This window comes from Cynara cardunculus, unplaced genomic scaffold, assembly GCF_001531365.2.
Source record: "Cynara cardunculus var. scolymus isolate 2C unplaced genomic scaffold, CcrdV1 Un_Scaffold_634, whole genome shotgun sequence".
Lineage (NCBI taxonomy): Eukaryota > Viridiplantae > Streptophyta > Magnoliopsida > Asterales > Asteraceae > Cynara > Cynara cardunculus.
Window position 1 is genome coordinate 146,827 of NW_020200596.1, and position 13,744 is coordinate 160,570.

Consider the following 13,744-nt stretch of genomic DNA (forward strand, 5'->3'; position numbering starts at 1 on the left):
CGATTCATAGGTTGCCTCTTAATGGAACTACTAAAAGGTAAACAAACAACCCCTAAGTTGTTAGAAATTTGAAATTTTGAATATTTGCAAAATTTGTTCTTGCAATTAAAACCCCTTAAATATCATATATGTTAACGAAAACTCAAAACGTCACTTAAATTTGAACAAAATGACAATTTTCATATATGTAACTTAAAGTTAGTACAAAACCAGTACGAACCGAAGAACTTGCTACCAATTAAGTTAGTACAAAATACAATTGATTGGTATATGATATAAGATTTTAAGTACCAATTATAAGTGATCGCTACACTGTATTGAAGAATTTTTTTTTGGTACCGTACAAAATCTACCCCTAAATTAAAGTTATAATTTACAGTTAAATTATACATCAAGCTGATTCATATGTATACTTATAGTATCTAAAAAATGCTAGTCGTGCCAACTAAATTAACAATGCCTTATTAATTTATGTTTGGATCGCTTTCATGTTATAAAAAATTGCTTTTTATAGAAGTTGAATAATGAGGAGTTGATCGATCAAAATTCATATAAACGGGGATAAGATATATTGTTGACCAAAAGAATAAGTGCTACCAGTACTATGACAGATTCTGATCTTGCTTTCTCGTCAAAGCAACTTTATCGGACGGCGTTCCACTTCCAGCCTCCCAAAAACTGGATGAACGGTCAGTTTTTCTTCTTAAGTTTGACGTATATTTCATCGTAATTAATTCTTCCTCTTATACTTGTTCCTATATATATAAATATATCGTCTGTGGTTTCATTGATATGTGACGATGAACGTGGGCATATGATGATTTGTGGATTGATCGAATGGGTGCAGATCCTAATGGTTAGTCATTCTCGCAACCTACTTTTTCAGTTCTTGTTTCTTTAGTTTACAGATAGTTGGTGAATCCAAATTTTTTGTCGAACAAGTGTACCTTTTAAACAGATCAAAGGTCCATAAAGTTGTACCCTGTGTTTTTAGCATAATTCCACGTTCGAGTGATTTTTAAGGTTTTTTGTTGATGTCGAGAAATTTTCAAGTTTTTTAGTTTTCAAAAACAATAAGGGGTTGTTTGTTTAACTCTTAATGGTTTCATTAAGAGACAGTCTCTGAATGGTTAAGAGGTGAATCTTGTTTGGCAAAAAAAAGTCTATCTTTTAATGGTTCTAAAACCTTCTGAATGATTTTGTATCATGGGTCTCCCTTAACCATTAAGCGCCATAATTTCGTTGTAAACAATTACCAAACAATTATATTTCTTTTTGCACTTTATCATGAGAGCCTCTTAATTATTCTAACCACTTAATCATTCTGACAACTTAATCATTCTGCACCAAACCATTCAGCAACTGTTAGAGTCCGTAGTTGTTGGATTGTATATATTTCTTGATTACGGCTAAGATGGTATATCGAAATGCATCGTGCAGGACCAATGTGCTTCAATGGAGTATACCACCTCTTCTATCAATACAACCCTTATGGTCCAATCTTTACTTTCGATCAAATGCATTGGGGACATTCAGTATCACATGACTTAATAAATTGGATCCCTGTAGACCACGCGATGGCACCCACCGAACCCTTCGACATCAACAGTTGCTACTCCGGTTCTGTTACGATCCTCCCCGGAAACAAGCCTGTTATGATGTACACGGGAGTTGACTCTGAAAAACGGCAAGTCCAGAACTTGGCCTTCCCAAAGGACTTATCCGATCCCTATCTTAGAGAATGGATCAAGTACACCGGCAATCCTGTCATAGAAGTTCCTGACGGGATTCAACCGGGTGATTTTAGAGACCCAACCACAGCTTGGGTCTCTGAAGATGGGAAATGGAGAATAATTGTGGGAAGCCGGAAAGATAAGGACGGAATCGCATTTCTGTACCGATCTGAGGACTTTATTAGTTGGACAAAATCCGATTCGTCGTTTTATAAGGTTGCAGGCATTGGGATATGGGAATGTCCTGATTTCTTTCCGGTGTCGGTTGATAGCAAGGAGGGGGTCGATGCATCTGTCCTGAACTCGAGCGTAAAACATGTGTTGAAGTTGGGATTGATGGATGGGAAAGACTACTACATGATCGGGAATTACAGTTACGAGAAAGATAACTACGCTCCTCAGAATGAATTAACGCTTACTACTCCAAGGTTCGATCACGGGAAGTACTATGGTTCAAAGTCGTTTTTCGACCCGATCAAAAACCGAAGGATATTGATTGCTTGGGTGAACGAGTGTGATTCTGAAGCAGATGTTATCGCTAAAGGATGGTCCGGACTTCAGGTAATCCAAGATTAAGTTTCACTTAGAGGCCGTTTATCAAACGCTTACCCATGTAAGCTCTTACCAAGTCACAATACCTCACCGGATGAAGATGGGTAAAGACCAAGAATCTTACCTGATAAGAGCGAGACAAGGACCAAGAGTCTTATCCGGTAAGTGAGAGCGACGACTCTTACCATAGAAGATAAAACTAAGGGGCCGTTTACCAAACACTTACCTGGTAAACGCTTATCAGTAAATTTAACATTATCATTTTACTTACCGGATAAGATATTAGTCCACTAAAACGGTATCGTATGCAACAATTTACCCGGTAAGCGTTTACCGTGGTAAGAGTCATCGCCATCACTTACCGGGTAAGATTCTTGGTCTTTGTCTCGCTCTTACCGGGTAAAATTCTTGAACTTTACCATATTCATCCGGTATAGGTAAATGACTTGGTGTTCACTTACCCGAGTAAGCGTTTGGTAAACAACCCCTAAGTTTTGTAAAACGGTCTATTGGGATACTTAAATTTTTGTGACGTCCTATAAACCTAATTTTGTCATAACGTTTTTATGATTGAGATCATGAATTTGCTTATCACATGTAGTCGTTTCCGAGGAGCCTTTGGCTCGATCAAAACCAGAAGCAGCTCGTACAATGGCCTATCGAGGAAATCAAAATGTTACACGAGAACGAAGTTTGTTTTCGTAATAAGAAACTTGAAGGTGGATCATTACACGAAATTCTGGGCATAACTGCTTCTCAGGTTTAATTTGTAATCCTTGAAGTCTTGATTAAGCTTTACTTGATCAAGCCCATTTCAATTAGCTTCTTTTGCATTAACATATCGATCGATATTGCTTGTTTGAAAGGCCGATGTGACGATTTCGTTCAAACTAAGTAATTTAGAAGAGGCTGAAGAACTGGACCCGAGTTGGATTGACGATCCGCGACTTATCTGCAGCGAAAAGGATGCATCAAACAAAGGCAAAATCGGACCATTTGGACTCTTAGCTTTGGCTTCCCACGACTTAACCGAACAAACTGCAATCTTCTTTAGGGTTTTCCAAAAGAACGGAGGATACGTTGTACTAATGTGCAGTGATCAAAGCCGGTCAGTTTTTTTTGAACTATATAATATTCATATACGACAAATATAGAAAATAGACTCATACCCCCTCCCTACCTTTGGTGAGGTTTGAACCACTGACCTTTTGGCAGATCAAAGGGTACCATTACAACAAAAATGGGTTTATAGGACACCCCCAATATCTAAGCGTCTCAATAGACCGTTTTATAGGACTTAATTTATATGACCAAAATATAAAGCATCCTATCTAAAGGTTTTGTAGTAAGTTTATATGACACTTTTAGGCGTCTTAACAAGTTTTTTAGGACATTTTTAATACAAAGTTCCACATTAGCAACTTTATAGGATACTTTTGAGAAAGTGTCTTATAAACTCAATTTTTTATAGGACATTTGTTTTTATAGGACAAATTTTCAAATAATGTTCTATAAAGTTGCTAATGAGACGCTTTATATTAAAGGTGTCCTAAAAAACTTATTACAACTTCAAAAAACGTCATATAAACTTATTACAATGCCTTTAGATAGAACGCTTTATTTTTTTGGTTCTATAAACGAAGTCTTATAAAGAGGTCTATTAGGATGCTTAGAAATTGGGAGTGTCCTATAAACCCGATTTTGTTGTGGTGATATGAATACTCTGGTAATGTCATTGCCAATCGGTTTTCTCCAACTCAAGTATATCCAATGTATTCGAAATCTAACGAACTAATTAATGTGTTAAAAAAACCTACATATCCCAGGTCTTCTACAAAAAATGAGATCGAGAAAACTTCGTATGGAGCATTTGTAGACGTAGATCCTCAACAAGATGAGATTTCACTGAGAACCTTGGTGGGTAAACCTACTTCTTTTTTTCACTGAGTTGAACTAGTGGTCTTATGTCGTGTGGGATTACAGATAGATCATTCGATCGTTGAAAGCTTTGGAGGTGGAGGAAAGACCTGCATTACAGCCAGGGTTTACCCAACACTGGCCATTGGAAACGAAGCCCGACTATTTGCGTTTAATGACGGAACAGAAAGTGTGGTGATCTCCGAGTTGAGTGCTTGGAGTGTGAAGAAAGCTCTAATTAACGTTGACGAAACTATAAGCGACACAAATTGATAATCTGAAGGAGATGCTTCATCTGTGCGAAGGATCCATTCAAGAAGGTTACATATATTGAACGTGGTACCTGTTGTTGTTCGGACTATTTATAACGAAAGAATAAAATGGTATTATCTATCGTTTCAAACTATTTATTCACACGTAACACCAATAATATGTTGTTTCGCTCTGTTTCAACTAAAGCTGAATACTGTGCTACGGATTTTATAACCAAATAGATTGTTTGGTTGCATTGGTTACTTGCTGAATGGGCAGGGACGGAGCTAGAAATTCAAGTTTTGGGGGGGGGGGGGTCTGACAATCGTACTTTATTGTAGAACAACAACAATAAATATTGTTGTTTGAAATCATTTTCTGACCGGGAAGTATTTTGAGACAGTGATGTATTTGTTCTGTAATCAAAATCTGAGCAACGTTTTCATTGAATGGTGAGTGAAAATCGAATTGCGTATCAGCCGGAGAACATCAAAGGCATATCCTTTATCAAGACATGCAACTTCCAAGACTTTTTCACCAAGTCCCACCCGATTTCTCGCTTTTGCTTTTCTTGTAAGCAAACTCTCGATGCTTTTTTCTGCGTTTTGCCACATCGTGAGTTAGATGGGGTATATTAGAAAATAAAAGGGAGGTACGAACGAGAAAATCAAAAAGGTTGAGAAGGTGATGACGAATGATTCATATGTGAATTATTGATAAAAGATTTTTTATTCAAAAAAAATTTGTTTGAAGATACATATGTGAACCTATATTTATGTAATTCCTTTTTTTTACTAGTTATTCATAAGTGAAGATGCATATGTAAACCATATTTCTTTTTACCATAATTCACATATGAATTATTATTTCTCACATTCTCAACCTTTTTATCTCTGAAGTTTCTCCTAATAATGCTAATAAGGCTGGTTTTATCATTTTTCTTTATTTTAGTATTTTAGTTCTTTTATTCTCTAATGCTCATTTTTGTAATATTGTATTTCAAGCTAATAAAACTTAGGGTCGTTTAGTAATTGCTGAATGATTTGGTGCAGAATGATTAAGTGATCAGAATGATTAAGAGGCTATCATGATGTAGTGCAAAATGAAATATAATTTTTGTAATTGTGTATAATGAAATTAGGGCTTTTAATGGTGAAAGAAAATCCATGATACAAAATCATTCAAAGGGTTTTAGAATTAATAAGAGGCAAACTTTTTTTTTGCCAAACAAGATTCAACCCTTAACAATTTAAATATTGCCTCTTAATAGAACTATTAAGATGTTCTATTAAGTGTAAGACAAACAACCCCTTCACTTTCAAAGTCATGTAATTAAATATAATCTAATATTTATTATATATTATATGAAATAGTCATAAATATTTGGTTAATAATTAAATATTTTTACTTGAAAAATATCATTTTGGATTTTATAAAGAAATCATACCCAATCAGTTGGTTTTCAGTCGATGAACCTAGCATGGAGGTTACAGATTTTAGGAGGGAATTACATAATTACATACACAATCCCTGGATTAATCTCCAACCTTCAATTTTCTGTCTCTCAATGATGAAGATTTGATGATTTTTAGGAGCTGTAATGACGAATCTGAGTGGATTCGACCAAACTTGAGATTATCCGCATCATGGAGGGGCGACCCGGATGGTTATGTGAATTTCTCTCCCATCGCAATCGGTAAGTTTGCAGCCATGGCGGTTTCATCCTCTTTGTTTGATTGTTTACAGATCGAGCCTCCTATTTTATTCTTAACTTTCTAGATTTTACACAATTTCCACGTCTGGATATTTCCAAATCTATCTTCATCTGCATTTCGTATTTTTGTTCTCAATTAATTTGGGATTTGTGAGATTAAACAATAATTTATCAAGGTTGATTGCTTATTCAGCAATCCATTATGCTTTTAATTCATCGATCTGCAAGTGATTTCGCGTTTTACCTTTTAAAATGATGAATAATGGCTTAGATTTGAAAAATCTCTGCATTATGGGGATGCTACTGTTGGTTGCAGTTGCAGCCATGGCTATTTCTCCTTTGATTATAAACGTATCTCATCCTCCTTTCTCTTTTGTCTGTATATCTGTATATGAATGTATATATATACACCTAATTTTACACACACATACATACATATATATATAAGTAATTTTCTTCTGACATTGCTGTTTTATAGACATCATATTTTGCATGATTTCTCTACATGAGACTAACACCGTCAAAGACTTCTGTTCACTTCCAGAAATACGTTCATATATAATATCCAACATACATGCTTATATGTATGTTAATTATCACCAAATATGATGATCGATGATACAAGGATGTGGAGATGGCGGATTTATCTAATGCGCTTGATGTTTCTGCACATATAGAAGACTTGAAGTACCTGTACGCATCAAATGTTAATGTCTCCAACTTTGTTTCCGTGAAGCTTTCTGGCGACCACAAGTACCTTATCTGGAAGGCACAGATGCTTTGCCTCATGGAGAGTCATAAAATGCGTGGGATCGTTGATACCGATTTTGATAGTCCGGGTGCTATGACAAAGGAGATCAAGGAACAATATGACAGCCTTCTTAAAGGTTGGATTTTTGGTTCACTTAGCGAAGATGTACTCACCACTGTTATTGATCTTGAATCTGCAAGAGCTGTTTGGAGGAAACTAAAATCAATCTATGATCCTGATTTAAGCTCTCTACAAGGTACATCTCCGTTCATTAAGCTACAATAACCACCTATTTGATTTCCTATAGTAGAAACTACAACTGAATTGAAATTTCAAAATAAGATGCAGATTCAGATTCAGCTTCAGCTTTACCTTCACCTTTGCATGAAGTTAGAGCTGAAACAGAAATAGTAACAGTATCAGAAATAGAAACGGAAAACAAAGGCAACACCAAACGCAACAAAAAGTTGCGGAAAGCTACTGTGGAATCACTTTGGTGGGAAGCAGAAGCAATACTGAAAAACGATAAGGATGCAGCCACCAGGGCAATCAGCAATGATGGTAACACAATGCTTCACTTAGCGGTTGGAATAGGCCAGAATGATTTTGTTGAAAAGTTGATGAACTTCATTAACGATGAGAGAGGAATCGAAAAGAAAAATTCAAATGGTCACACAGCCCTTCACATTGCTGCAATTGTTGGCAACAAATATGCTGCAGAACTCTTGGTTAAGAAAAGGAAGGAACTGTTGGGAATATCGGACCATAAAGCATATGTACCATTGCTCAGTGCTTATTACAATATGCAACTTAATACATTTGTATATTTGTTGGAAGCCACTCAAGCCAAGCAGCAACCTCTTCCTTTAGGCCTTTATCCTGGTTCTGGTGCCCGAACTGGTATCAATCTTCTTGTTACTGCCATTTTCACGAAACAATATGGTGAGTAGTTGGTATATCACTAAATAAAGAAAATAAATAATCTAAAGATTCACAGAGTTTCTCATAATCTTGCAGATTTAGCATCAACATTGGTTAACATATATCCTGAATTGGCTACGATAGATGATAACGTGTTGCTGGCTATTGCTAAAACCTTTCCAAGTATGCTTGACTTTGAGAAATTCTTTATCTATCTGTGTATGTCACTAATCTTTTTATATCCTTTCTAAAACGGAGAAATTTTATTACTACTAAGTCTGACTATACATTTAGAAGCACGTATTCCTCCATTGATGGTGATACAGCCTGTATATCTTGTAGMTTTCAGCAATTTCTGTCGAAAAATAGCCAGGAGAAGTTCTTTGCTGTTTTATTCGATGGATTTTTTGTACACAAAGGCCAAAGACATCTTATGGGCATTGAGAAGCTCTAAAAACAAGTATTACAGCTGGTTGTTGCCTGAAATGGTCATGATTTTACTTGGTGAGCTGCTAATAACCAGAAATGCAACTCGAAGATTAGTCTATGTACTTGAAACTAGTTTGAATTGTATCATATAAACTTTCTGTTTCTTGTGCAGTTCCTGCAGCTGCGTTTTATCCAATATATCAATTGTTTCGTCTCCTCATTTTAGTGCTTTATTCCCCCTTCTTTATGCTGTATTTCCTCCTGTGGAAGGTTTTAGCAACCGTAGGTAAGAGGTTATAGAGATAATATGAACCAACTTTTTATTGTTCAGTGTTCTAAAACTTAATTGCCTAAATTGCAGTGGGGCCTATTAAGCGAATAGAGAAGAAAAAAAAGGAATATAAAGAAGCTAAAGAGATTTTAAACTCGGTATGTGATCAAATCGACAAGCTGAGCTTCTCTGGTACTCATCATCCATCTTACAGTAGACCAATTCTTGAGGCTGCATGTCAAGGTGCTTACGAGGTTGTTGATGAGATTCTATTTCGATCACCCAAAGCAATCGACTGTAAGAATCAAAACGGGCATAACATTATTCAATTAGCAGTTCTAAACCGTTCAGAAAAAGTGTACAACCTTATCTATCACATAGTTGAGCGTAAAGACTTTTATAGAACAATTATAGATGCTTCTAAGAACAATCTTTTACACTTGGCCGGGAGATTGGCACCTTCACGTATACTTAGCCGCACTACAGGTGCAGCACTGCAACTACAACGAGAGCTACAATGGCGTGAGGTATGTCCCAAACTAGTTAAAATTCGTCATGTTTTTTGCTCTCCAATTGCATAAAGTTGTACTTCACACACTTCTCACAAGCCGGGGACCTCACAGAAACGAATTATTTAGCTAAATGACCTCCTCACTAGGTGCTTTTTAAATCCATGGCTTTTTGACGGGTTTTTAGGGATTTTTGTGTATTGAAGTGACCACCTTGTACTAAACAGTGACATTCTCAAACATGTCAAGAGGTTATGGGTTTAAGAAAATCTTGACAGAAGGTCATATAATCAAAGTACCAAAACAGAAACAACCGCTCTACCCTTTAAAGGTAGTGGTGAGGATTGTATACATCTCGTCCCCTAGACCCCACCTTCGGGTGGGATATACTGAGCTAGTTTAGTTTGATTAGTTGCATAAAGTTGAACTTGTTGAAATTACAGGAAGTAGAGAAGCTCGTCTTCCCTACGTACCTTACGAAAGAGAACATCTTTAAAGAGACACCAGAAATGTTGTTTACAAGGGAACACAAATATTTGGTGAAGGAAGGAGAAAAATGGATGAAAACCACAGCGGAATCATGCAACATAACTGCTGCACTAATTACCACAATCGTATTTGCAGCAGCAATTACGGTACCAGGTGGAAGCAACCAAGAAACGGGTACTCCCTTGTTTAAGAAAAAAATTGCCTTCACCATCTTTGCAGTATCTGATGCAATCTCGCTATTTGCATCAGCTACCGCACTATTAGTTTTCTTATCAATCCTCACCGCACGTTTCTCCGAGCAAGATTTTCTTGTCAGTTTACCACGGCGGTTGATTGTTGGTCTGTGCACGTTGTTTCTCTCTACAACTGCAATGATGGTAGCCTTTGGTGCAACGTTGTTCCTTGTGTTTTGTGATCAAAGAGAATGGATGTTGGCTCCAATAGGCGGATTAGCTTGCCTGCCAATTGTGGTTTTTGTTACTTTACAATTCCCGCTTGTGGTAGACTTGTTTCGATCAACGTATTTCCCCATATTTGGTAAGCAAAAGTACATTGATGGCGGTAAATTTGATCCGAACGACATACAATCGTTTTTCGGTAATTTGGGAGTCGAGTACGTATTGGAATGACCTGATGTGTATGCAGTTTAGAGTTTAGTAATCAGTAGAGGAGAAGAGTGATCAGTTAAAATTAAAACATGTTGTACACCATTTTTGGAAGTATATTTTTTGCTGCGAGGTTTATGCAAAACAAAAAGGAATGATGGTGTGTACCAAAGTCTGTGTTTAGACTTTTGATGGTCAAAGAACCTGGTTTCGCTTCAGGTTTGTTATTTTGTTAAAATAAAAAAGCGGGTCGTTTATCCAAATACTTATCCGGTAAGCGCTTACTTGTAAAAGTTAACACTATAATCTATTTTACTAGATAAGATTGTAGTATATTAGAACGGTATCGTATGCAACAATTTACCCGGTAAACGCTTACCCGGGTAAGAGTCCTCACCATCGCTTATCGGGTAAGACTCTCTATCTCTGTCATCGTTCTTACCAGGTAAGATTTTCAGCCCTTGCCATATGCATTAGGTGAGGAAAGTTACCTGATCCACGCTTACCGGGTAAGTATTTAGTAAGGGGCCGTTTACCAAACGCTTACCCGGGTAAGCGCTTACCAAGTCACACTAGCTTAGCAGATAAATATGGTAAGGGCCAAGAATCTTACCCGGTAAGAGTGAGACAAGGACCAAGAGTCTTACCCAGTAAGTGAGAGAGACGACTCTTACCATGGTAAGCGCTTACCGGGTAAATTGTTGCATAAGATACCGTTTTGGTTGACTAAAATCTTACCCGGTAAGTCAAAGATAGTATTAAATTTTACTGGTAAGCGCTTACCAGGTAAGTATTTGGTAAACGGCCCCTAACTTTCTTAAATATCTCATATAATATCAAAAAGTCAGTTTTTTTTCTTAAAAGTTATTAGTTCCTTAAATATCAAATAAACCATGATTTTAATCTTCTAGTTTTTTTTTTTTTGTTATATTGTTATTATATGAATTTTCTGAATCCTCTTCAACACTTTTGTAGGTCGCCTTCTTCATCTGCTTTTTCAAATCCGAATCATCTTCTTCATCACTGTTCATATCTGATATAAAAATAATCCATATATGAAAAAATTCACAAAAGATTTTGAAACCATATATGAAAAAAATTCATTACATTTTTATATATAAAAGCATATACAAAAATAATCCATATATGAAAATTTCATATAGAAAAATGATCCACGTACAAAAATTCATCATTTTTTAATATATGAAACCATATACAAAAAACGATTCATATGCAAAAGTTCATTACTTTTCATGTATAAAACAATAAGAAAAATAATCCATATATATGATGTAGATTTGAGAAGAGAGTAAGAGTTTGTTTTTACGTCTGAAGTCAAAAATCTGAATCAGTCAGATTGTTTGTTTTACGTGAATGCGAACATCTTCATTTTACGAGAACGCGAGAACAACCTTTTACTATAGACAATCATATGTGATACTATTATTCCATCACATATATACACATGTGATATTAAATTAGAGACACAAACAATTTTTTATGCGATCTTGGTTGCGGGACAAGTCTCTCTTACACCACTAAGCCCCCTCACATGTATTATCACATGTGATAAGAGTGTTGTTGATATAATACTATAATCCATCAATACCATCACATGTGATGCTAAATCATAGACGTAGATAACCTTTGGCGCGGGTTAAGTCGTAGATTATGTCGTTCGCACATCACAGGGTCCCCTCACCCGTATTATCAGATGTAATAAGGATGTTCTTGCGTTATCGTAAAATAGAAATGTTCTCGTTTGAACCTCCACACACACACACACACACACACACACACACACATATATATATATATATATATATATAGATCATGAGGATTCTAAAAATGTTAAGAATCGTGAAGACCAACCTTAAATATCAATTGAATTTAATATATGACTTTGAAAGACAACGACACTTGATATTTTTGAAATTTGAAACTAATTATTAGATAAATGACAAGTTGAAAAGAAATTCTGGACATTTGACATCTAATCCATAGTCAACAAACGGCTATCAGAATTATATTAACTATAATAAAATTTTAAATCAAAAATATATTAATTGAAATAAAGTTTTAAATCAAAAAATTATATAAAAAACCAACGTTTTTATTTTTTTTTAGTTTGGCACAAAAATCATTATTTATTTTTTTTGCATTTTTTTAGTAATTGCAAACTTTTACATGAAATAATAAAAATGATTTAACTCGTATGTTGTTTCAGTTTGTGAATTAACAGTTTAGTATCTCATATCATATTTCACGTAAAATTTTTTGTAAAACCCAAAATTTTAATTATATAAAATATAATATATATATATATATATATATATTATACGAGTCTTTAAATATATAATTTTTATTTATTAAATTTATTTGAAGTGTTAAAATATTTAGGTGATTAGTTGAAGGAATAATTATCGAAATCTTAAAATTAGAAATGACCAAAGTTGAAATAAAATGTTGATTTAGGGGTAAAAAGTGTAAGTCTTATTAAAATAGTGAAATCAGGGGGTTGGTGGTAAATGTCAGAAAGTTCAGGGGAGCAAATGTCATCTTTTTCAAAGATGAGGGACCTGTTTTGCCAACAGTACAASTCTGTTTAAGAAAACGACCCATCAGCAAAAAAATCGCGATTTGGTCCGATTTCGTCAACTAATATGCCAAAACTCTTGCATATAAATATAGAACACCGGTTTATGATCGTTTTGGTTCAAATATCTCGAAAAATAGTTGAGTTTTGAGAGAGAAATCGGAGTTTGAAGTTCGGGATCGAAAATCTCGGTTTTTCACCGATTTTGGGTGAGAATTTTAACCAAATCTCTTGATTTTTATGTGTATAGCTTCGTTTTTAAGTAATCTATCAAACCCCAGTAGCCTCATGTCTCATATTTGTGTTTTCGTTGTTCGATTTTTATGTTTTTAAGTTGTTAAGTTTTAGTTTTAAAAACAAACTTTAAATGAGTAAATRGAAYTCATTTCTTGATGAAAATTCGTGTTCTTTATGTCAAAGGGTTGGTAACAATATTACCAAGAGTTTGGCGCAAAAAGAATAAAGAAAAATGATCAAGAAACGAGCAATTTTGAAGCTCGAAAAGCTCGAAAACGAGCAGCCATGGCTGCTGTTTTAGTTGATTTTTGGGCTGGGCCGACCTGTTGTCTTGGGCTGGGTCACGGACCGGGTCGACCAGACCCAAGACCCGCGTCCGGTTACCCTCTTTTAAAAATTGGAATGAAGGCGTCGAGGACGAGAATCAAACCCGCGACCTCTGTCTTCAGGCTTCGAGTGTTAACCAATAGGCTGGAATAACTTTGGTGATTTATCATGCACTGTTATTCTTTATATACATTATATATTTAAGTTTCAAAAAAAAAAACTTAGCATTTAGTCCCTTGAATTTCCAGAAATAATTTTCTGCATAATAATTTTATGAGACTTTCATTAAGTTGGTTTAAAAATGCAAACTTTGACCGCATTTTGATTATTTATCTCATTTAGTTACCAAAATGACCCTATAAGTGGGAAATCGGTATTTTAACAATACTTTACGTATTTACTTCAATAATTTACCGAAATAACCATATATCTTGGGGATTG

General features: G+C 35.3%; 1 protein-coding gene and 1 long non-coding RNA gene across 2 annotated transcripts in view; both read left to right on the plus strand.

The window, feature by feature from the left end:
- Nucleotides 1-604: 604 nt before the first annotated feature.
- Nucleotides 605-4,635, plus strand: LOC112501849 (beta-fructofuranosidase, insoluble isoenzyme CWINV3-like). Its single transcript, XM_025105583.1, has 7 exons — nt 605-689; nt 848-856; nt 1,441-2,294; nt 2,887-3,045; nt 3,152-3,393; nt 4,112-4,202; nt 4,269-4,635. Exons 1-7 carry the CDS (start codon nt 605-607, stop codon nt 4,473-4,475), a joined length of 1,647 nt encoding a protein of 548 aa, XP_024961351.1. The 3' UTR covers nt 4,476-4,635.
- An 8,255-nt stretch (nt 4,636-12,890) lies between these two features.
- Nucleotides 12,891-13,744, plus strand: part of LOC112501839 — a 2,341-nt gene continuing 1,487 nt past the window's right edge. Inside the window, exon 1 of the long non-coding RNA XR_003067569.1 lies at nt 12,891-12,948. This is a non-coding gene — a long non-coding RNA (uncharacterized LOC112501839). The remainder of the gene's footprint in view (nt 12,949-13,744) is intronic.

What these genes read in the sequence shown, in the direction of transcription:
- LOC112501849 (XM_025105583.1), top strand. Translation starts at nt 605, where the DNA reads ATGACAGATTCTGATCTTGCTTTCTCGTCAAAGCAACTTTATCGGACG. An exon ending in AAGGATGGTCCGGACTTCAG is followed by an intron (nt 2,295 to 2,886) that starts GTAATCCAAGAT and finishes TATCACATGTAG; the next exon opens with TCGTTTCCGAGGAGCCTTTG. An exon ending in TGGGCATAACTGCTTCTCAG is followed by an intron (nt 3,046 to 3,151) that starts GTTTAATTTGTA and finishes CTTGTTTGAAAG; the next exon opens with GCCGATGTGACGATTTCGTT.